Genomic DNA, 26,302 nt, shown 5'->3' with positions numbered 1-26,302 from the left:
AATTCAAGTTAGTTGCTAAAAACACCTTTATTATAACTCAATATGAAAGAAAATTGTTCTTTTGTTCTTTCAGTCCTTCCTTAATAATTCAGTCAAAAAGCCACTTGGCCTGAATAAGGAGAGAGGCCCAGTGGAGTCAGGGCCCACGCGAGGAAGTCAAAGAAATGAGATAGTGGCCTGGCAGGGTAGGGAGACTGGTTATATCAGGACTGAGGAAAAGAGAGTATTCACTGAAGCTAACGGGAGCCATGTTTCTCAATGGAATGAGAAACATAAAAAGGGAGAAGCTGGAGCGAACCCTGCAGTGTTGCAATGGAAGTGGTTTCAATCTATACCTGTATATACAAATAGGTGTGTGGGGGTGGGGGTGGGGGGGTGTGTTTCCTACATCTGTCCACTAAGAGGGCCTGGGAGCAGTCACACCCTAGTAGAAACGGGCATTTCTAATGCCCTGACCTTTGTTTCTAAATACCATTCTCCACTAAAAGGAATCAAGCCTCTTTGGATAAAGGGTGATTCAAGTGTTGGTGTAGGTAAAGTACACAACTGAGCCTGGAATGTCTTATTTTATCAGAAAATAAAGAATGATTTGGACATGACAAATGGACACAGAAGTTATCCTAAAGAGAATACTGCTGGCCAAATCTGGGACAACATCAAAACAAACTATGAGAATGAAAAAATCATAATCCACTGAATAAAACAGGAATCCATAAGTCCACACAGAAGTAAAGAGAAAGCTCCTCTTTATAGTTAAACACCAACTAATAAATGAAGAAATGACAGGATTGGAAAAATCACCATTTGGACACCACAAACACACCACAACAATTGTAACAGCAAGAATAAATTCAGGCAGAAATATCAATGGATGCTAAAGATGGTGCCAAAAATAGCAGTAATGATGGTATATGTGCATAGTCTCAAAGTAACTCCCCATGCCCCAAATATCATAATCATGAAAGGGGGTAACGATAAGTTTTCAGTATATAAACCTTGGGAAAACCACCTTACTCAATGGTCAAAGCTACCTTCACCAGTGATGAGACAAATCAACACTATGCCACCTGATAAGACGCAGACAGAAGGGCACAGCATCACTTCTGTGATATTTCTACCCACAGAAACTAATTATGATGAATCATTAAACAGCACTCCAAATCAAGTGACATTGTACAAAATGGTCTGTAATATCTAAAAATAATGTTAAAGTCATGAAGCTCAAGGAAGGACTGAGCAACTTTCAATTTGAAGGATACTGAAGGGACAGGACAACAAAGTGTGATGCCTGATTCTGGAACTAATCCTGTTGCTTTGGGGGACCTGGCTTAACGGGAATGGGGTCAATGAAGAGTATATACCATTTCCTAGTACTACCCCCAAAACTTCAGAAAATTTAAACTTCTTAAAAACATATATTAGCAACCTTACCTCCATCATCAAAAAGCCACCAGACATCAATAGTGTTCTTTCCCTGTTTTTTCTGAAACTGTGTACTGGCTTCAAGAAGCTTTTGGTCAGCTACATTTAAAGGCACAGCAGGGCCTTTGGGTTCTGAAGGATCAAGCAGAAAAATAAGATATTAGGGAGAAGGTAAATATTAAAGTATATTTTGCTAAATTCCCATAGTTCCCTAACTTTTGTATATTCAAATGTTTATAATGTAGTTGTATATATGACATCAATCATAAGGTTATAGTTGTTTATAATTTAAATATACTTTTAAAAGGGTTACAGATAAATAATATCTCTATAATACCTAAACTCATCCAAATTATCTTGCCTAATTTCTAATATTTTGAAGCATTTTGAATGAAAGAGAATCATAAAAACTACTAAAGAAAATTATGATCGCTAGATTTTGATTTTTGAAAAGCTGTTTCAGGCTAACTGGGCAAATTAAGCTTATGCCCGTTCCATGAACATAATTTCTTTTGTAATCTGGTTTCTCAATAATTTAAAGCTCAAAAAAAATTTTAAATGTAACGTTATCTGTAATATAAAAGACAGAAAGAAATGGGAGACATATCAATACAGTCATGCAGTTATCACAATGAAACCTCTCAGTCTAAGGAAAAACTCCCTCATCTATACCTAACTTTTGTCCCCTCAATATGTGAGGCCCAATTCTAAAGCCATATAACCACCACATCTTTCTTTGAATCACAGAAAGACTGTGGGAACTCCTAGGAAGGGCACCCATCTACTGTAGGTCTAAAGAACAATTTATCAAGGGAGTTCCCATTATGTATCCCCAGGAATTAAAAAGGAAGAAAAAAAAAATCAGCACCGACTCTGTGAGCAAGCAAATGACTATAATGAAATCCCTACACCAAATTTTAAAAGCATAAATCCACAGAAGGAAGTCTGATCACTTTTGTAGAATGTCTGTCATTCACTTTTCATGCTGCCATGATGTACGCAAAACATGACGAATGATTTTGCATGATGAAATAATATGGCTACCAAACCACACTGCTCCATAACTCTCACCTCTATCTCCTTCTCATAAAATTCATGTACGTTGACATGACTGTATCTCCCAAACGCAGCAGGACTGTGAGAAATATTGTAATTTTTGAAATGAGAAATATATTAGTATCAAAATTAAGGACTTGGCTGGGTACAACTGATGGTAAAGAATGCAAGTGACACTGTAAATAAACCTATTTCAGTGTCTCTACTTATCATCTAAACCATGCAGTTTAAATTTAAAAATTAAAATACTGACTTTCAGGATTTGAATATTTCTGAAATACTACCATGATTTAAAAGAATTTGTCTTTGATATAAAAGAATTTGTCTTTGATATATCACCTTTTCCTGGGGTAATTTAATGCTTTAGTTGGCCTAATGATAATTTTTCTAATCTGCATTTAATAAAAAACTGTAACATCACCTCACCATGGAAATAAAAACCAAGGCAAAGAAAGAAAATAATAAGATTGGAGTTAAAGAATTAACAGTATGAGAAAAAGGATTAAAATAAAATGATGAAAAATGCCTGCCTTTTTTCAACAGTGGTTGAGTTGGAGTCTTGCCATCCTCTTCCTCATCTAGATTATGTTTAAAAAACACAAAATATAAGTTAATTGCCTTCTTATTAATAAAATAATGAAAATGTAACTAGAACACATTTATAAATAAAACATAGTATGAAGAAACAGTGTGAAAAATAATTAAGACTGAAGATATTTTCTACACTGAGTGTTCAGGATTTGAAAAAGCAAACATATTTTAGACTCCTCCAACAGGGCTACTGAGTAACACCCACCCCTAAATTTCATTCCTGTAAAACGGACAAAAACTTTAGAATTTTTAAACTTTCATACTTGAAATTAGTTGCTCTGGCTTATAAAGTAGAAATATGATATTATAAAACTGATGTTGCAAGTAATACATAAATTTCAAACATGCCACTGCATCACTGTGCAAATGACTGACAAGGAATTTTAGAAGCACTTAATAGATATATTTGGTATTTGTAAAAATTAATCACCACTTGAAATATTTAGGAATTTGATCAGAGACAAGAGTCTTTTGGTTTATATAAAATGCCAGGTTATACAGGAGTGATTTTTCAAATACATAAATTTATATATATACATATATGTATATGTGTGTGTATATATGTATATATATATACACACATATATACACGTGTGTGTGTACATGCATGTATATAGCATATGTTGGTCCATTTACATACCTATAAATATTTCCTAGGGTTAATAGTTTTCCTAATCTGAAATTTTTTTCCTATTCTAAGCTGTACTATTTGTTTAAGGCACATAAAACTCCCAACTTGGACAGGAAAGAGTACACTGCAGTGGGCTCTTGAGTCAGACTCCCAGCATTCCAAGATTACCTCTAACCCTTCTTCTAGCTGTGTGACCTTAAGCTAGTTACTTTACTTAACTCCTCACTTTCCTCATTTGTTAAAAGGGTGAACAATACCTACCTCTTAAGGTTGTCATATTGCAAGCATTAATGCACTCAGCTCAGTGCATTAATACATATATTAATATGTAACTGATATTAATATATTAATACATATATTAATATATATTAATATATATTAATATATTATATTATATATAAATATGTAACTGATATTAATATATTAATACATATATTAATATCAGTGCACAAAACATATATTCAAAGGGTACTCTTTCTGTCCCTCTGTACTCTGTCCCTCTGCATACTGCATGCCTCAATAAGACAGACGTACGAAATATAATAACTATACCAGAATGTTTATAATTCTGAAGACGTTTAAAATTATATAAACTTTCCTATATTTTCTGTACTAATTTTGAAAATAATTGGCTAAATAGAAAATAAGCACAAAATAAATGCTATTTTTGAATGCTAATTTTTATGCCTGTTATGGAACAAGAAACATTTCAATTATTACATTTAATTTAATAGTATTAAATATTACTGTTCATATAAAGTAGATATTTGATATTATCTATTTTTAATGATAATAAAAAACATAAATATAACTATGGACATTCTGTATTCATTTCAAAGAGCTCAGAAATGTCAAGGAAATCTTGACACTGAAAAATGATTTAAACTAAGTTAAAGGCGTTTACATTTTTATAATAAAAAGATGAGTAGAAATGTACTGACCCAGTTCCCTACTCTATAAAAATAGACTTCATAAGATTGTGACATACATTAATGAGCTAATGAATGGATAACATCTACTACAATGTGAGAGGAACAGTAGATGCCTGATAAATATATTACTTCTCCTCCTATCATAGTTTTACCTGTTAATTCCTAACAGATTCCATAAAGAAAGGATCTGTTTTAGGCAAGAGAAAAGGACAACAACAACAAACAAGAGGAAATGAAAGAATGTATACCACAAACTAAAAATAAATGCAGGAACATAAGAAGAGTTATCAGAACCAGTTTATAGAATTTTGAGGTGAAATAGAAAAAAAAAGATTATAATCAAGCCAGCAAAGAATTGATATGGAAAATGGGTCTCAACTAAACTCTCAACTACCACTACTCTAAGCAAACAAGGTAAATAAGGAGGAAAGAAAAAAGCAACATTAATGCTTCTAAATAATCTAGAAGAGATTTCAGAGATAGGAGTTGTCCAAGGTTATCAATTTCAGAAAAAGAATGGTAATTATTTTACAGGAAGCAAAAGTATGATACGGTTTGATGATTTACAGTGCAGATTTTTCTTGTTGCATGTCAGCTGGGAGTAGGACAGATGGAGATACTAGGCTGAACAGAGGTAGGAGAGTGAGGGTGGGAGAGTAAGATTTGGAAGTCATTCCTCTTTCCTTCTCATAAACATGACATAGAGATTTGTGGATGAAATTATCCCAAAGTCTCAGGAGATTTGGAAATCTTTTTGTGGCTTAAACCACATTAGCCACCAGGAGTATTTATTTCTGTAATTATGGCCCAACAGTTCAGCAGACAAACGTAAATTGCTCATTTCTTGGGAGAAGACTACATTGAGCAATAAAATTACACTTGATATTTTACTACACTGTTTTACCTGAACAATACCAGGTACAGTAGATGTAAAAATATTCTGAGTATCTCAGCACATAAACAAAACCCCTGGTATTGAAGTATCTTGATTTACAAAAAAAATTATGTAAACTAATTTTATAAACATCATTCCTTTCAGTGTTATCATATGCTATATACACATTACTCCAAAACTACCATGTTTCTTTCCAAGTTCAGATTAATCTATGCTTTAAATTAAAATTAAGTATAAATAAAAACATACAAGAGCATGTTTAATAAACTGGCATGGTTTCTGTTCTATGATCTACTTAATACCTTAAAAATAATCATTTGTAGCCATTTTGGAAAGGCATAAATTTTACCTGAGCAACTAGAAATGAACAATACACGTTTGAGAACTGGTTACTTTGTAAGACATACCATATAATAAAAACTATTTCTTCCAAAATTAAAACATTACCATTAATAAAACTTCGTTTGAATAAAAATTACCTTTATGTGTAATTGATTTTTCGCTAGATGGTTTAGAAGTATCTAAATCTGATTTTTTACTATACTCCACACTTAGTACCACATCCTTAACACCAGGAGACTTCTCTTGTGATGACAGTAATTCTTCTGTAGACATAAAGTATTCAAAATGTTATCTGAATCTTTTAACAAAAGAGGGCATCATGGTATAATAGCAATTAAATGACAATTTTAAGCAAAGTTGATAATGGTAAGTTTATAATGAATAATTTCTTATTATAAACAAATGTGACAATCAATTTTGAAATGACTATTCAACTAAATATCTTTAGCCACAACTAACTGTCAGACATTTGAATTAGGTGATGGGGAATCAGTAATGAGTGAGATGTACAGAACATAAGAATCTGGTACACAAAAGAATGATGTATAAAATGTGAACCAACTCTACTCTAAAAGTCATTTACACATGAAAAAATTTAGGATGTGACAAATGTTCATATACATATAAGATGACAGACAACAGTGAAAAATTATACCCATGACTATAAAGCCAAAACTAGGGGATAGAGTTCTTTCGTAAGCTCATGGTGAAAGTGCCGTCTATTTTTAAAGCACTTTCTTCATTTTTTGTTTTTTGGGAAGGAGTTAGTAAACGTTTAGCTTCCACAATAAAAAAGATTTATCATAAAGACAAACATAATATGAAATTGATCTTCTATCCATAATCCTCATCACTGATATGTGTATATTAAGAGAAATAACAATAGAAAGTATGTAAGCCTCAGTGCCAGCACTATGCTAAGAGCTTCACAGACAGTATCTTCACAATAGCCTTATGAATAAAGATGAGGAAACTGAGGCTTGGAAGTCAACAAATTTGCCCCAGCTACAAAACTACTAAGAGAAAAAGCTGGAATTTGCAAAGCATATCTGACTCTACGGCCTATGGTCTTAAGCCCTGTGCTAAAGCAAATTCCTGTCTCCAAACCTTAATGATGAATAAGGAGACTTTCAAAACAATTCTTATGATTATAAACACGTGAAAATATTTTCTTGAACTTCCAATCACATTTAAATCTCAGCAAATTACAGAGTATATCATTTATTAGCCAAACTCTGATGTTTTTGAGAGTGAAAGGGAACACTACTAATAATTATGCAGAGTTATTAACAGGTATCCTAAACCAAAATTACTGTTAGAGCATAACAAGCATAATAAATAGTATTTTGCAAGGCCTACTCCAGAGTAAGAAAATGCATTTTCAGCAGGCCATACTTTTGTGTTACATGGATAAAGACCTCAAAGCATTCCTTTCAGAAATGCACAATACCCTTAAAGTGGTGGGGGGAGTGGGAGGATTAGAACAGCTTAAATACATGAACAGATGAGGAAAGTTCATTATATGCCTCTCAGCTATTTAGCCTTAGCTAATTTTGATGACCTGGTTAATTAATTGATAAGGATAAAATATTAGGTACACAAATTTTCTTAAACTTACAGTATTTTTTAAGCTACAAGGAAATCATTAGAGGGTATGGAATTTTCCATAGTTTTTATAAAGTTGCCCAAAGTGCCAAGTATACTTTAACAGGTTTTAAGCTTAATGAAAAAAAAGTTTTAAAAGCTTAAAAAATTATATAGTTTGAGAGGAGATCAGTGGGTGTCAGGGGTTAGAGAACAGGGAAAGGGTATGAATGGAAGCTATAATGCAGTAGCACAAGGGAGATCTTTGTGGTGATGGAACAGCTCTGTATCTTACATGAAACAACATATGTGACAAGTGAAACAGAACCACACACATGTGCTTGTGTGCACATTTGTACACACAAGTGTATGTAAAAGTGGTGAAACCTGAATAAGGTATGTAAATTGTCCCAATGTCAATTTCCTGGTTTTGATACAGAACTATAGATACGATGTTACCAGTGGGGGAAACTGGAGGGAGGGTACACAAATTTTTGTGAATCTATAATTACTTCAAAATGAGAAAGTTACAAAATATAGTCTTTTCTGAAGAAAGAGTAAATGATATAACAGAGTTTAGTTTTTCATTATTAATATGCCTCTATGTACAAAGTATATCTTCCATAAACATGAAAATGTCTAAAATGTTTTCCTCTGATTATTTTATTTATCATGTAGTTTTATAACTTTGGCCAAACTACAATCATAACTGTTTGTTTCTCTCAAACTTATGATTTGAATTGAATTTTATTCTATTAATAATTACTAGCCACCATTCAGGTTGGTACAAAGAGAAAATCCAAACTTTGGTAGAGCCAATCAGATCTGATCTTAAAATGCCATACAATAAGTATAGGACACATATTAGATAGTAAATATTAAAATTATTAAAGAATTTGTAGAATTACATATAATTTTCTAACAAAGTAATTTATATTTTTAAGATAAAAAATGTATTTCAAACAAGATTTACCTTGTCCTTGAAGATGAGATATATCCAGACCCTCTTTTAGGCGGATAACTACTACTCCATATTGTATATCAAAGGCGTCACTGTAACAAGAAAAAAACAAAAAAAAATTCTTTTAAATCACAAAAATTTCTGTCTCTCTCCTCTATAAAATGAAGGCAATAGTAGATGATCTCTAAATTTACTTTCAGCTTTAAGTATCTGATTCTTATAATATGCTTTAAAAATTACAGTGACATCCATATTTTCTCCAGATTCACTGGAGAAAAAATTAATAGACATGTTAACCTTCCTCTGCTGTACTGTGAAAGATCTAATTAACTATTAGAGAAGAAATAACTACAAGTATTTTAAAAAATAGTTAATAAAGTAATTGAATCAAAATCAATTTCCTTAAAGAAAATCCAGTGAATATAGCTCTTAGTCTACTTCAGACTAAAATAGCTAAATGTTTTTGCTATAAGGTATAGAAATTTCTATAATGTATATAATTTCTTTAAGCTATAGAAGTTGATTTGCAGTTTCAGACCCTCCATACTGTTAATACATACATAGTAAATAAAGTATACCTCAACTGTTCAAGGTATTTAAAATCACAACTAGAACATAAGTGTCACAAGATAAAAGAGTAAGCAGTATCACTGCTTTAAAATAGCCATCAATGTCTATGGTTCCAGAAACCAGAGAGCAATATTTTACCTATCTTTAAACTGCTGCTTGACATATAATACTTGGATTAATACTTGACTCTCAGAGCAAACATTCACTTCAGTTCCTAAAAGATCAGTGTCAGAAAAGACTCCTTTCTTTCAGCGCTCCCATTATGACAAACTACAACTAATAATGAATGAATTATTTGCAAAAATGTCACTTTTTCTATTTTCTAGGATAATTACTCCATCTCACTGGTCTTACAGCTTCAAAGAAAAAAAGCATACTCTTTGGCTCAAAGCCCACATGATGTAGTCTTTCTTTCACAGTCTCCTTTCCCTAATCCCCATGCGTACAAAGTACAGACTACAGAATTAGAAAGGGAGAGTGAAGTGCTGTTTACGAAAAAGTTAACAAACCCAAAGCCAAAGACCAGTCACAACCTCTGACAAACCAGCAGAGCTTGAATTTTACTAAAAACCATTTAACAATTACTTGGGAAATCTTAAGTATCGTATATTTTACTAATGAGTATAAAGAGATATATGAAAGTAAAGTATGAGATCTGGTTACTTCCACAAAGATGTTTCAAGGTAGCTATGAAAACAAAAGCATCCTATGTGATACAGGCAAATAATTATATGGTTCTACCAATAGATATAACAGGAGCTCCAGGAAGGGAAATAACTCCAGTGAGTTAAGGATAAACAGATAAAAATTCACAGAGAAGTAGGATTTGAATCTGGTACTAGAGTTATTTTGCCAAATATAATTTTTTTTTAAATGACAATTTTTATAAAGAAATACTTTATAAGGAGTGAACAGTTCTATTTCAGCAGCATCTGTGACAAGAAAAAGACTACTCTTCAAGTATGATGTACTAAGAGGGAATCCTCATCCTCTATAAAACAGTGTGAATGAGATAAAGAGATTTGCTAAATAAATACTAGGAATACTAGAAAAGGTACTTTTCAAGATTAAAAACAAAATATGACAAAATAGAAATTTTATTCTTTTTATTAAATAACTCACTCCCAAAACACCTTTGTAATAGATTAAACAGATACGTATCCAAAAATAACACGGATAGATTCAAATCAGAAAGACAAAGTAACAAAAGGATAAGAACTCATTAGACAACCTGTAAGAAGGAAATTAAAGTGAAGTAAATCAAAACTATGCTGTCTTATAAACATCATTGGAAATACCACTGAAAAGTGAATAGTAAACGCAGAACTTAATACTTCAAGGGGGTGGAAAAGCAAACATGTAAGTGCATTTTAAAAAAAGAAATGTAGATAACTTCCAAATGATTATTTTCATTCTATGCTTCTACTAGAAGAGACTATATGAGAAACAGACTTCAAAAACCAGTGCAAGCTTTCAAAATTAATATTTTCTGAATCAACTAAGTTACTGAATTAAAAGGATACTTACTGAAATAAGTTTATATACATATCCATATCCCTCATATCTGCTTGCAACCAGTCTTTCTTAAATCCAAGGACAAGTGTGTTTGGTTTCATACGCCCAAGACCAGCAGCCTAAAACACAGAAAAAATACAACTTTAAAGATATGCCACTCACAAAATGCTTTTTAAATGACAATATCCTCCTAATGGACAGCCTCTAAACATTTTTATTTTTAACGTGTTTTTATAAATTTATTTATTTTATTTATTTTTGGCTGTGTTGAGTCTTCGTTGCTATGCATGGGCTTTCTCTAGTTGCAGTGAGCGGGGGCTACTCTTCATTGGGGTGCGGGGGCTTCTCACTGCTGTGGCTTCTCTTGTTGCGGAGCATGGGCTCTAGGCGCGTGGGTTTTCGTAGTTGTGGCTCGTGGGCTCTAGAGCGTAGGCTCAGTAGTTGTGGCGCATGGGTTTAGTTGCTCCACGGCATGTAGGATCTCCCCAGACCAGGGATCAAACCAGTGTCCCCTGCATTAGCAGGTGGATTCTTAACCACTGTGCCACCAGGGAAGTCCCTAAACATTATAAAATTGTGTACCCTTATCAGCAAAAATAGTTGAGCATCCAATGCATGCATATTTATAAATTATACATACATTAATTATATTACTTATGATTAAACATACACAAAAATAGAAGATAAACACCTGAAAAGTTCTAAATGTATATTTTGTACTTTTATGATTTATCAGAATTTTCATTTTTAGGAAGGGAAAGATGATGGAATATACTTAACCTTTCATAAAAATCATAACAATACAGTGGTATTCCCAGTTACATATTTTGCCATTAAAACCTAGAAGCAGAAGTCCAAATTGAATACATGCGTTGTTGGCTACAGTTCAGAATTCCATCAGTTTTTCTTGCAACTTCATGTAGAGTTGCAATTCAATATGCTTATACAAATATGCTCCCAGATCCAATTAATTTCTTTTGTAATTTTTTAAAAATTAATTAATTAATTTTTGTCTGCATTGTATCTTTGTTGCTCACATGGGCTTTAGTTGTAGCGAGTGGGGGCTACTCTTCATTGTGGTGCGCAGGCTTCTCACTGCAGTGGCTTCTCTTGTTGCGGAGTGTGGGCTCTAGGCGCGCGGGCTTCAGTAGTTGTGGCATGCGGGCTAAGTAGTTGTGGCTTGCGGGCTCTAGAGCGCAGGCTCCGTAGTTGTGGCACATGGGCTTAGTTGCTCTGCGGCATGTGTGATCTTCCCGGACCAGGGCTTGAACCTACGTCTCCTGCACTGGCAGGTGGATTCTTAACCAGTGCGCCACCAGGGAAGTCCTCTTTCATAATATTTTAAAACACACTAAAAATTCTATTCCCAAGGTTGGCTACTCACATAAGATTTTTTTTTTATGGTAAAAGATAAATAAAACAGTTTGCCATTTTAGCCATTTTAACATGTACAATTCAATGGCATTAATTACATTCACAATGTTGTACAACCAACCCCACTATCTGTTTCCAAAAGTTTCTCATCACCCTAAACAGAAATTCTGTAAACACTAAGTAATAACTACCCGTTCTTTCCTCCCCCCAGGCCCTGGTAACACCTAATCTACTTTTGTCTCTACGAGTTTGCTTATCCTAGATATTTCCTATAAATGGAATCACACAATATTTGTCCCTTGTGTCTGGCTTATTTCATTTAGCATAATGTCTTCCAGGTTCATCCATGTTACAGCATCTATTAGAACTTCTTTCCTTTTTATGGCTGAACAATATTTCATTCTATGTGTACACTACATTTTGTCTATCCATTCATCTGTTGACACATGCTTAGGTTGTTTCTATCTTTTGGCTACTGTGAATAATGCTGCAACAAACACTGGCCTACAAATATCTGTGTGACTCCCAGCTTTTAATTTCTTTGGGTATATGCCTAGGAGTAGACTTGCTGGATATACAGTAATTCCTTTTTTAGACTTTTGAGGAACTACTAAGCTGTCTCCCACAGCAGCTGCATCATTTCACACTCCCACCAGCAATGCAAAGGTTCCAATTTCTCCACATCCTCAGCAACAATTGTTAGTTCCTGTTTGTTTGTTTACTTAATTACACACATGCTAGTAGTGTAAAATGGTATCTCACTGTAGCTTTGATTTGCATTGCTCTAGTGACTAATGATACTGAACATTTTTTCATGTGCTTATTAGTTATCTTTATTTCTTTGGAGAAATGTTTATTCAAGTTATTAGCAAATTTTTTAATTGGGTTGTCTGTCTTTTTGTTGCTGCTTTAGGAATTCTATGTATATTTTGGATATTAAACATTATCAGATAATATGATGTAAAAAGATTTTCTTCCATTCTGTAGATTGTCTTTTCATTTTCTTGATAATGTCCTTAGATGCACAAAAGTTTTTAATTGTGAAGTCGAATTTGTTTACTTATTTGTTTTGTTGCTTGTGCTTTTGGTGCCATATCTAAGAATCCATTGCCAAATTCAAGGTCATGAAGATCTACCTCTATGTTTTCTTTAAAGAGCTTTATGGTTTTAGCCCTTATATTTAGGTCTTAGATCCATTTTGAATTAATATTTTATGTGCCATGAGGTCACACTTAAGTTTTTATAGGTGATATACTTAAATCATTTTTTGTTAAACTTACCAAGTGCTGACCATGTGCCAGACACTGTTGTAAAGACTCTGCATAATTAGGGAACAAAAGAAATAAGCCTAACCATGTAAAGTTTACATTCATTTTCAAAATGTTCTATCCATGCACAAGTTTCTTTCAAGAAATAAGAATTTTTTTTCCACTCTACTATAAACAATGCTTTGCCCTCAGGAGACAGATAAAGAATATTTTTTATTTAAAAAACTGTTATATAGCAAGGTAGCCACTAACCACACAACATAATTTTGATATTTTTGGGGTTTTTTGGTAAAAGAAAACCAAGAAATATCTTCAAGTTTTATTGTTTTTTAATGAAGTAAGCTACAAGATGACCAGCAACTTCTTGATGGTACAAAATACTGTGAGAGTTACTCCGTTTCTCATCACAAACTTTGGTTACAACCTTATTATAATTAAAAGGTTTTATTTTTATAAAATTGACAGTAACATTCAGAGGTACTCTGTGCACTTCTGTTTTCAACTTCATTATCGTAATAACTTTCCCTTGAATGAGTAAAGAAATTTCACATCTATCAGTCATCCTAAATCCTTTGTAAATTCTAATCGAAGTACCTATTCAGTTAGAAGTAATGTTTTCAGTTTCCATAAAACATCATGTGTTTTAAAGAAATAACATTACTGAAAATATGTCTTCTCTGGAACATATTCCTTTTGGCTCACAGAAAATCAGTTCTTCATGGACTTCCATAATTGAAACTGATATAGCAAAATGCAGTCATCTGAAGCTTATTACAAATAGCTTCGGTTTCAATCAAAACATTCTCACTGTGTTGTTTTTTTGAATCGTTAGCAATGTTTTCTGTGAATCTTCCACCAGAACTTGCTGACAAGAAAGGCATTTAGTTTGTTATAATATTTTTCTGTGTATCATCATAACCATTTTTACTGTAGCAGAAAGAACAACTCTTTCCCCAATAGTATGTGGCTTTTTATTTCTGTCATGACTATTAAGTAAAAACATTTCCAAACATCATGGTTATCTAATTTAGTTAAGTACTGCCATGAGATTCATATTTAAGAATTACTAACAAGAAATGAAGGAAACAAACAGCAAAGATCAATAAAACTAAAAGCTGGTTGAGAAGATAAACGAAATTGATAAACCATTAGCCAGACTCATCAAGAAAAACAGGGAGAAGACTCAATAGAACTAGAAATGAAAAAGGAAAATAACAACTGACACTGCAGAAATACAAAGGATCATGAGAGATTACTACAAGCAACTCTATGCCAATAAAATGGACAACCTGGAAGAAATGGACAAATTCTTAGAAAAGAAGAACATCCCAAGACTGAACCAGGAAGAAATAGAAAATATGAACAGACCAATCACAAGCACTGAAATTGAGACTGTGATTAAAAATCTTCCAACAGGGCTTCCCTGGTAGCGCAGTGGTTGAGAGTCCGCCTGCCAATGCAGGGGACACAGGTTCATGCCCCGGTCCGGGAAGATCCCACATGCCGCGGAGTGGCTGGGCCTGTAAGCCATGGCTGCTGGGCCTGCGCGTCCGGAGCCTGTGCTCCGCAATGGGAGAGGCCGCAACAGTGAGAGGTCCACGTACCGAAAAAAAAAAAAATCTTCCAACAAACAAAAGCCCAGGACCAGATAGCTACACAGGCGAATTCTATCAAATATTTAGAGAAAGCTAAAACCTCTCCTTCTCAAACTCTTGCAAAATATAGCAGAGGGAGAAACACTCCCAAACTCATTCTACGAGGCCACCATCACCCTGATAACAAAACCAGACAAAGATGTCACAAAGAAAGAAAACTACAGGCCAATATCACGGATGAACATAGATGTAAAAATCCTCAACAAAATACTAGCAAACAGAATCTGACAGCACAATAAAAGGATCATACACAATGATCAAGTGGGATTTATCCCAGGAATGCAAGGATTCTTCAATATATGCAAATCGATGTGATACACCATATTAACAAATTGAAGGATAAAAACCCTATAATCATCTCAATAGATGGAGAAAAAGCTTTCAACAAAATTCAACACCCATTTATGATAAAATCCCTCCAGAAAGTAAGCATAGAGGGAACTTACCTCAACATAATAAAGGCCATATATGACAAACCCTCAGCTAACACTGTTCTCAATGGTGAAAAACTGAAACCATTTCCTCTAAGATCAGGAACAAGACACGGTTGTCCACTCTTACCACTATTATTCAACACAGCTTTGGAAGTTTTAGCCACAGCAGTCAGAGAAGAAAAAGAAATAAAAGGAATCCAAATCGAAAAAGAAGTAGTAAACTGTCACTGTTTGCAAAGGACATGATACTATACATAGAGAATCCTAAAGATGCTACCAGAAACTATTAGAACTAATCAATGAATTTGGTAAAGTAGCAGAATACAAAATTAATGCACAGAAATCTCTAGCATTCCTATACACTAATGATGAAAAATCTGAAAGAGAAATTAAGGAAACACTCCCATTTACCACTGCAACAAAAAGAATAAAATACCTAGGAGTAAACTTACCTAAGAAGACAAAAGACCTATATGCAGAAAACTATAACACACTGATGAAAGAAATTAAAGACAAGACAAACAGATGGAGAGATATACCATGTTTTTGGATTGGAAGAATCAACATTGTGAAAATGACTCTACTACCCAAAGCAATCTACAGATTCAATGCAATCCCTATCAAGCTACCACTGGCATTTTTCACAGACTAGAACAAAAAACTGCACAATTTGTATGGAAACAGAAAAGACCCCGAATAGCCAAAGCAATCTTGAGAAAGAAAAATGGAGCTGGAGGAATCAGGCTCCCTGACTTCAGAATATACTACAAAGCTACAGTAATCAAGACAGTATGGTACTGGCACAAAAACAGAAATATAGGTCAATGGAACAGGATAGAAAGCCCAGAGAAAAACCCGCGCACATACGGTCACCTTATTTTTGATAAAGGAGGCAAGAACATACAGTGGAGAAAAGACAGCCTCTTCAGTAAGTGCTGTTGGGGAAACTGGACAGCCTCATGTAAAAGAATGAAATTAGAACACTCCCTAACACCATACACAAAAATAAACTCAAAATGGATTAAAGACCTAAATGTAAGGCCAGACACTATCAAACTCTCAGAGGAAAACATAGGCAGAACACTCTATGACATAAATCACAACAGGATCCTTTTCGACCAACCTCCTAGAGAAATGGAAATTAAAACAAAAATAAACAAATGGGATCTAATGAAACTTAAAAGCTTTTGCACAGCAAAGGAAACCATAAACAAGACGGAAAGACAACCCTCAGAATGGGAGAAAATATTTGCAAATGAAGCAACTGACAAAGGATTAATCTCCAAAATTTACAAGCAGCTCATGCAGCTCCATATCAAAAAAACAAAATACCGAATCCAAAAACGGGCAGAAGACCTAAATAGACATTTCTCCAAAGAAGATATACAGATTGCCAACAAACACATGAAAGGATGCTCAACATCACTAACCATTAGAGAAATGCAAATCAAAACTACAATGGGATATCATCTCACACCGGTCAGAATGGCTATCATCAAAAAATCTAGAAACAATAAATGCTGGAGAGGGTGTGGAGAAAAGGGAACCCTCCTGCACTGTTAGTGGGAATGTAAATTGATACAGATACAGCCACTATGGAGAACAGTATGGAGGTTCCTTAAAAAACTAAAAATAGAACTACCATACGTCCCAGCAATCCCACTACTAGGCACATACCCTGAGAAAACCATAATTCAGAAAGAGTCAAGTACCACAATATTCATTGCAGCTCTATTTACAATAGCCAGGATGTGGAAGCTACCTAAGTGTCCATCGACAGATGAATGGATAAAGATGTGGCACATATATATGTTGGAATATTACTCAGCCATAAAAAGAAACGAAATTGAGTTATTTGTAGTGAGGTGGATGGACCTAGAGACTGTCATATAGAGTGAAGTATGTCAGAAAGAGAAAAACAAATATCATATGCTAACACATATATATGGAATCAAAAAAAAATGGTTCTAAAGAATCTAGGGGCAGGACAGAAATAAAGACACAGATGTAGAGAATGGACCTGATGACACAGGGAGGGGGAAGGGTAAGCTGGGGTGAAGTGAGAGAGTGGCATGGACATATATACACTACCAAATGTAAAAGAGATAGCTAGTGGGAAGCAGCCACATAGCACAGGGAGATCAGCTTGGTGCTTTGTGACCACCTAGAGGGGTGGGATAGGGAGGGTGGGAGGGAGACGCAAGAGGGAGGAGATATGGGGATATATGTATATGTGTAACTGATTCACTTTGTTATAAAGCAGAAACACACACACCATTGTAAAGCAATTATACTCCAATAAAGATGTTAAAAAAAAAGAAATTGCTTTAGCATATTATGCTAAATCCATTAAAAATAGTCATTAAATGTTACATTAATTAAAGAATGTTGTTGACAATGGAAATGTATAATAAAATATTGGCTGAAAAAAAAGCATCACTGAACAAAAATGCAGAGTTTTGGCTTCATATTCTAGATGGTTAGTTTTTAAAGGTTGAGCTAATAGTGATGGCTTTAAATTATCCTTAGTTAATATCATGGCATTAAATATATGTGTGTATATATATTTGGAAAGGGGCTACAGGACTTGGGTATAATTTATATTTTAAATATTCTTATTGGCAATGTTATTTCGGTCTACATTTTTTTTAGAAAATTAAAAAAAAATTGCTGTTTACCTCAAAATGTGGCTAATGAAGAAGAGGAAAGGTTTCAGAAACACTCAGCATATATTACAGGATAATTCTAGACTAGCTTTGCTCAGGAAAAAAGGTAGTTTTAGCTACACTAAGACTAAATGAGATCTACTTGATTTAAAGGGCATCATGATGTAATCTGAATTTTTTGTAAAAACAAGAGTTTTTTCTAATTTAAAATGAATGTTTAAAATTGGATTGACAACCAAGTGTCTCCTGCCTTAAAAAAAAAAGAAAAAGAAAACAAAAGATAAGAAAAATCCATTTAAACAAAGAAGTTAGCAGTGTTAATGTCTTACTGCCAAAGGGCTCCATAAGCAAGTTATTGACAAGACTACCTCTCCTTAAAACAGTGAATCTCTAAATAAATGCTTATAACTAATAACTAGACAAATGAAGGGACAAAGAAATGAAAAGTCAGAATGTATAGTAAAACAAACCCATCTAAAACAGCACCGCTAGAACTATAAAATAAGTCACTGTATAAAGAAATCAATGTACAAAAAACTATTTTGACAAAGATTATAAACCTCTAACAGACATAAAGGCATTTTCCACTTTATGTAACAGGTTTCGAGAAGGTTCGAAGGAAAGAGAAGTACACTCAGTGGCAACTTACACTAAAATTTCAGTGATGAGTTCTAAAGAGGCAATTCACCTATCTGTAAGGATATTTTAAACAGTTCCTCAGACAGCTCTGCCACTGGAATAAACCATCTCCTGGGCATCTTTGTAAAGGGACTAGCACTTGCCAGGTTTATAGGGCAGTCTCAAAATGACACTGTTCTATGTATGCTCCCTTTGCCCCACACTGGTTAAACTGTCATGACCCACAGGGGTGAGTATGTTAGGTAGAGCAGAATGATAAGGAGGATGGTTCCTAACTCTTGGCCAATTTACGATATCATCATTTATACCACAGAAACCCTCGAGGGCAGTGGCTCTCAAAGTGTAGTGCCTGGACTGGACCAGCAGCAGCAGCGTGATCACCGGGAAACTTGTTAGAAATGCAAATTCTTGGGCCTCACCCTAGACCTACTGAATCACTGTAAAGATGCGGCCCAGCAGTCTGTGTTTTAGCAAGTCCACCACGTGATCCTGATGCAGGCTGAAGTTAAGAACCATTGCTGTAAGTAAATATTTTCATTTCCTTCATAACATTTATTAAATACATAGAGTAGTTATCAAAGTATTCCTATAAACTGCACAAAAGCAAGCAAGATTTACCCACTAGAAACAACCTTATGACCAGGGGTAGCATTCCGTTTGAAATATTTATATATTTCACATACAAAAGCGAATAAAGTAATAAATAATCATGTATCCACCACTCAGCTTAAGAAAACAAATTTCACAAATATCAAGTACCCAACGTATCCTTTTCAAGATCTTGTATTTTTTACTATATATTCCATTATCTAGGCATATATACGTATGAATTTTTAAGTTACATATTTTTAAAAATTTACATCATCTTCATATTACTCATGTTCTTATTTTAACTTGCTATTTTCCTTAACATTTCTGTCTGAGGTTTATCCTCATTGATATGTATAGTACCTTTTCACCACTATATGGAATTCCACTGCATGATTATGCCACAATTTTCAATAATGTGATTAATGGCTGCTGAAGTTACTTTAATTTCCTTTTCACTGTAAGAAATGATAGTGCTATGAAACTTCACATAGCCTTCTTCACATGTGTAAAATTTCTCTGTGGTATACACTTAAGAATGGAATGTCTCAGGATATCTGCACTTTTCAAAGACGCAGAATACTGCCAGGTTGCTGTCCCAAGTGATTGTCCAGTCTACATTTACTACAGCAGTGCAAAGATTTCCAAGTGCTCTACACCATTTCTAACACTTGGTATTGGCAGACCTGATTCTGATCAATCTGGCGGGTATGGAATAAAGCTGTACTGCGGTTTTAATTTTTACTTCTGTCATTTAGGTTTCCTCTTCTTTGCATGTCTATTGCTATTCTTTTTTTCTCTTATAGATTTAGTATTTCTTTATATATTGTGCACCACATTCTTTTGCTGGTAACATTATCTTCTTTAGGTCTGTGGCTTCATTTTTTGTTTTCATGCTTTCTTTAGAAGCACAGTTTTATAAATGTTAACTAAAAAATAATTGGTTTCTTCTTCATAATTCAACTTTTTGTGTCTCATTTAAAAACTTCTTCCCTAGTCCAAGATCATAAAATTCTTCTCTATTTTCTTCTAAAAGCTTACAAATTTTGCCTTTCATGTTTACGTCTTTAATCTATCTGGAAATGTTTTGTTGTTTGGTTTATAAGGATGTGTTATATATATTTTTCACATAAATTATCAATTATCCCAGCTCATCTTTTCAATGTCACCTCTGTCATGTATTAAATTTCCTATATGAGTGGCTCTATTTCTACTCAGTTGAATTGTCTGTCTCTACTTCAATACCATAATGTCTTAATCACTATAGTTTTATGCTAATAAGCCTTTATATCTGGCAAAGCAATCCCACTCCCACCCCTTATTATTCCTGAGGATAGCCTAGGCTATTCTTAACCACGTGCTTGTCAAGTTTTAAAAAACAAAACAGAAAGGGCCCAGTGACAGCACTGAGTCCCCCACCTCTAACAAAGCAGCTCCACAATCGACACAGTCAATGGGCTTTTGCTTAAGCTTTCTTTTGAAGAAAGAGGTTCCTATAAAAATAAGTTGGCAAACACTGTCTCCCTACAACCTTTAAGGGTTGAAGAAACTGAGTTTCTGAGAAGTTAAATAACTTGATTGGTCCGAAATCCATAATAAGGAAGTAGCAGTGCTAGCATTTAAACCTAGGACTGATTCCAAATCCCACATTCTGGTTACTAGGACACACACAAAACCGAAAGAGAAGTCTAAGTTTAGCACCAGTAAAATAATAGTGAGAAATATAGTAGGGAATTAGAATTTTTAAAAAATTAAATAAGGACTGCCATTACTTAAAACAACAGGGAGTGAATGGGAACTATCTTAGGAAAAGGACAGAAATAGGCTAAGATAATTCACAAAGAGGTTCTTCACTGTCAGCCAACAGCACAGTATTTCTGTAACTCTCAAATTATACAAACTGTAATATTCTACTTCAGTAAAGATATTTTAAAGATTTATGATTTTTATTAATGTGAATAATGAAACCTGGAATAAACAAGTTTTTGAAAGCTTACACAAAACTAAAATACTGTCATTTGAAAGATGTAACAAATTTACCTGCATCAAATGTTGTGCACCCTCTCTCAAATCATCTGCATGTACTGGAGCATAAAAAGCCTTCGTTTTGTTTTTAATAAGCCATCGCTGATATTTGGCTTGATCAATGGACATCTCTTTCATAGCTTGTCTTCGAGGGCCCTTTAAGGTAAAAATATTAATAATGTCTTTAACTGAAAGGTAATCTATTCCCCCTTTATAAAAATCCTCCTGTTATCTTGGTTTAAACAAGGTGTCTAAACATGGCGGTGGGGGGAGAAGGGAAGTATAATGATAGCGTTTCATTTTCCTGTCAGTGAATTCTTTCCAATAAAGATTATGAAAAAACAGTGTTGATGGAACAAAGACACAGAGGGTGCCAGTAGAAGGAAGAAGAGGAGAGGAATAAACACAGACTTGGAAAAATAAATGTTTTGATACTAGTAAATGAAAGAAATTATAAATTATTGAAAATGGAGAAGAGATTACACAGAGAAAAATAAGAGCCTTCTGTTTTTCTATGGAAAGTTTCCCATCTTATTTTTTGTTTGTCTGAAATGTCTGAGTTGTTAATTCTCAGAAACCTAGAAGTATCATTACAAGTCAAAGTGAGCTATATAAATACGTTTTTTCTTTGTACTTGTTAAACGATGAAATGACACAAGAAAGGCTTTTTTAACTTGCCATTCTATTTTGACCCTTGTAAGCAACACATAAAATGTGTTACACGTTTTACCTAAAATGTATTTTTAAAAAATCTAAAAATAAGATTAAAAGTACACCCTAATTATACATGAATAAGACAAGGAAAAGTACAATTTATCTTTCCTAGTAGAAGAATTTCCCCTTTGTAATTTCTTATGCTCAAGACCCCAACCTGAATTGATCTAAGATAAACTGTGAAACTCCACAGGTCCTGAGTGGAGTCAGTGTCTCAGTGTGTTCTTCCACTGCCCCCCCCCACATGCACGCACATGCACACTCACACGCACGTGCATGCACACTCACTTTGCTACTATACAAGTAGAAGATCAACTCTAGCAGGGGCTGGGACGTAGGGCATATAACACACATTTCTAGCACCAAAATAAAATGAACAGTAGAGCCTGGGAGATAAGTTAATCTGGCAAATACTCCAATTTCTTATGCAGAAAAGGTGATCCATCATCTAGTAATTGTTTTCAATAGCCAGGATGCCAAAAACAAAAAACTACTTTTGGATGACCGTTTACCCCTATTTTAAATAATTTCCTTGCTCATGAATAAAACTAAAATGAATGAGCAATTAAAGTGTTTGAATTTGGAAATTCAGCATTCACTCTGCTCTTCTTACATATCAGATACTAGATATCTACCATGATTTGTCCACCTCCTCCAGCCTCTTTTTTTTCCTGGTAAGTATATGTTCCCAGTATTCTCAGGACTTTATGAGATTTATCAGCAAGCAAAAACACATACTGAATTCCATTTAGGTTCCTTAGTTATTGGGAAGTAATTTTTCTTAGCAAAGCAATATAGTTGCTAAGACCTACTCAAATTATTTCAAATCTAGAAAGCTCCACAAATTACATACACAGAGTGAAAAATGTTTTAATATAGAAAACAAAACTAGTACTTACCACATGTACATGACCACAGATCATCAAACCAACATTTTTTGTGAAATCATGAACAAGATGAAGTAAAGCTGGGCGTGAGTTTGGAGCACCTGTCATAACAAGACACTGTGGCCTAATTTAAGATTAAAAAGAAAGAGAAGTTTAGGGTTTTGATAACATGGACATGATTTTAAGTCACTTCTCTAAGAATATATTATTACACTAGCCTTTATGCAACTGTCCTCAAGACAGGCCACAAGATTCTCACAGAAGATGACATAACTAGGGTTCCTTGGTACATGAGAAATGCAGAAAAACAAAACCTTCTTTGAACAACCATCATACCAAATGTCCTAAATTAATAGGTAATATTATACATCAAGATTCTGGGAGGCACTACAGAAAGAAATGACCAAGCTGGTTAAAAACATGTAACAACTTTTCATCTTATAAAGGTAATAAATATTCCAGTTCTTTCACAGAGTCCACAAGACTTCCTGAGAGCATGGCCTTGCCTTCATGTAAAAAACAGGTCACTTTCCTTCTTAGCTTGATCACATCATACTTACTTCTACTTTGTAATATCAGCCCTCCCTAATCTAGTTTAATTTTAATGACGTCATATGAGTAAAACCACCTGTGGTGAAGAAAAGGTTTCTATTTGAACTAAAAGTTTTAATACTAATTAATTATGATGAAAGCCAAAATTGAATTCAGTTGCCTTTGCAAACACAAGACAGTGGCAAGACTTTCATGAGTTGTTTTTTTGGTTTTTTTTTTTGCGGTACGCGGGCCTCTCACTGTTGTGGCCTCTCCCGTTGTGGAGCACAGGCTCCAGATGCACAGGCTCAGCGGCCATGGCTCAAGGGCCCAGCTGCTCCGCGGCATGTGGGATCTTCCCGGACCGGGGCACGAACCCACGTCCCCTGCATCGGCAGGCGGACTCTCAACCACTGCGCCACAAGGGAAGCCCTTTCATGTATTTTTAACTCTTGATTTTTGTTGACGAGAAATAAAAATCAACCTTGTTTGAGGAAAAAAAATTCAGGTATCCATGTTATGAATTCAAACAGATTCAGAAAAAATTTTTTTAAAAAAAATTTTGAATTTTTTTTTTAAATTAAGTTTTATTGGAGTATAGTTGCTTCACAATGTTGTGTTAGCTTCTACTGCACAGCGAAATGAATCACAACAATGTGTATAATTAAAACAAACTTTAACAAAAAGCAAATAGACTAAAAATTCTGACTTACCTACTAAATTGTTAGGGTAGTTCCTAACTATACTTATAAAATAAGCAGGAAAACCTGAATAAAGACCTAAAAATGGTACTAACTCATTCAGAATTTTAGCAAGCTATGTGAAAAGCCAGTTCTGCTTGGGGGAATTGCTTTGGGGCAATCAAATATGAAGTCCTCCTCTAAGGCCCAGACTGCTAGTAGTCCAGTCTCTCCACCTGAGCTTCAGCAGGCTACATGGCTCCCCAGCTAAACACTGCATTTCCTAGCCTTCCTAGCAGCTAAAAGTGGCCCTATGACTGATATGACCGTACGATGTCCCTAATTCCTTGTCCTGTCCTTTAAAAATGAAGCTGGCCACCCTTCATACTTTTTTCCCCTTTCCTGTAAGCTAGGCCGTGGTGGAGGGGGGGTGATGTCTTTGACCACATGGACAGAAAAACACATCCTAGGGAATGGCAGACTGACAGATAAAAGGAATGTGGAACTTGAATAACCAAGTGCAGCCAATCTACTTACCAGCCATGAATATCCATCTACCTCTGGACTATCACATAACACTGATATCTATCTTGTTTAGCCACTTTAGTTTTTCAGCTTTTTGTTACGGTAGTTTAACCTATTACTAATATAACCTATTACTGAGGGAAATGAACTTGTAGTCCCTGTCTTTACTATCAATAAATAGTAAACACACCACACAAAGGCATAATTTGGGTGTAATTTTATCATTCTAAAGAAAGGTATAGAACAAAATATATTAGGGATTATTTCTAGTAACAATGACAGAGTATGAACATCTGCCTTCATCTTTACTCCCTCCTTAAAAACCTCCATAGTATGATGGGATTTTTTAAGTCACCAAAAATATGGAGAACAGGATAGGACACAATAGCATTGAATTTTGAAAGCCAGAAAGCAGATGGAAGAAAAATAAAGGATTTGACAAATCAGGAAAAGGCTAAATTACAAATGAGCATAAGAGAAAACTATGAAGCCATCTGATTTTACACCTAAGAACCATCAAAATGCCTAGGACTTAGAGGCAATAGATGTCTTTGGAAATGGCAGGGGCAATATGTTAAAGAAACTAAAATAAGAAGGACTGATTTAAAGTTTGCATAAGAAGCACCTAGATGAACCCAAATCATTTCCATCACTATGATGGGCAACTGTCCCTGTCCCTCTCCAATCCTGTTAGGCTAGGGCTTATTTGCTAGAGAGACCTCTGGTCTGGGAGCATAAGCATATGTCCCAGATCTCTGGTCTGAGGGCATAAGCAGCTACTTTAAGTAGGGGAGTTAGGAGAACATTTACTATATGCTGAACCCTGAGATCTCTGAGCTGCCTTCCCACTTGGCTCTCAGAACTCTGGTAGCCAGAACTTTATCAACAAGCAGAAGATTAAAAGATTCTTTTCTGAGAAATCTAATCAGATCAAAATAGAAAACCTTTAAGATGACTTAAATTTCTTAAAGAACCAGCAAAGCCACATTAATCTACATCAAGGGCTTCACTGACAAGCCCCAGCCACCAATGCAGAACTTCCCTGGCCCAGGATCACAGATACTTCAGACAATGCTAAATCTAAGAACCCAAATTAAAGAGGCAGGAAATAGTGAGAAAGACTATTTCTCACTATTCAAGGAAATAGAAACTATGAAGCAAAGAAAACAAAATCTTTTGGCAAATTTGGTGAACGCTGAGATACTGATAAATAGAAATTTAAACAGGAAAAAAAATTTATTGCCTACACAGAAAACAAAAAGCCTGTACAGGAAAAAAAAGCAATCATAATTTACTACATGGCTGGGCTCTTGAATCATGCTTAAAATGTCAGAATATAAATATCAAGTCTAATATAATCAAAATAATGACATAAAAAATACCCTGGGACGGTGGGGTAAAGGGAAGGGTGCACATGTGTGGTGGGCATACATGGATGAAAGAAATCAGCAGATAACGCCTGAAGTTAAAACTCAAACAATACAACAAGACAAACCCTCTTTTTGGGAATATGAAGTAAATATTACACGATTCAGTTAAAAGTGGTTGCCTGTGGCATGAGAGAAACAGGGATTTGAGAAGTGGGGCAATTGCTAATTTTCATGACAAACTTAAGTTTTTCCTCTTTAAACTATGTTCATGTATAATTCTGATAAAAATTTTAAAACACTTTAGAATAAAATTTTTTTAAAATTTCCCCATTACTGTAATAAGCCAAAGCAACAGTTTTTTATTAATGGCAAATTAACTCTGACTCTTGGTCATACTCTCAGTTCTGGAATACAACTTTTTACATAAAGGAATGATTTCTATTTTCT

At 34.5% G+C, this 26,302-nt stretch overlaps 1 protein-coding gene across 1 annotated transcript in view; it reads right to left on the bottom strand.

Moving 5' to 3' along the window:
• Positions 1–26,302, bottom strand: part of SLC12A2 (solute carrier family 12 member 2) — a gene marked incomplete at its 5' end in the record, with an annotated part of 108,823 nt that overhangs the window by 10,468 nt on the left and 72,053 nt on the right. Inside the window, 7 exons of the mRNA XM_082650205.1 lie at positions 1,432–1,554; positions 3,009–3,056; positions 6,007–6,132; positions 8,427–8,506; positions 10,512–10,618; positions 21,164–21,304; positions 22,762–22,873. Coding sequence (XP_082506331.1) covers positions 1,432–1,554; positions 3,009–3,056; positions 6,007–6,132; positions 8,427–8,506; positions 10,512–10,618; positions 21,164–21,304; positions 22,762–22,873 — 737 coding nt within the window. The remainder of the gene's footprint in view (positions 1–1,431; positions 1,555–3,008; positions 3,057–6,006; positions 6,133–8,426; positions 8,507–10,511; positions 10,619–21,163; positions 21,305–22,761; positions 22,874–26,302) is intronic.

Source organism: Grampus griseus (genome assembly GCF_964374135.1).
Source record: "Grampus griseus genome assembly, chromosome: 3".
NCBI classification, from domain to species: domain Eukaryota; kingdom Metazoa; phylum Chordata; class Mammalia; order Artiodactyla; family Delphinidae; genus Grampus; species Grampus griseus.
This window is presented reverse-complemented; position numbering and strand designations above follow the sequence as displayed.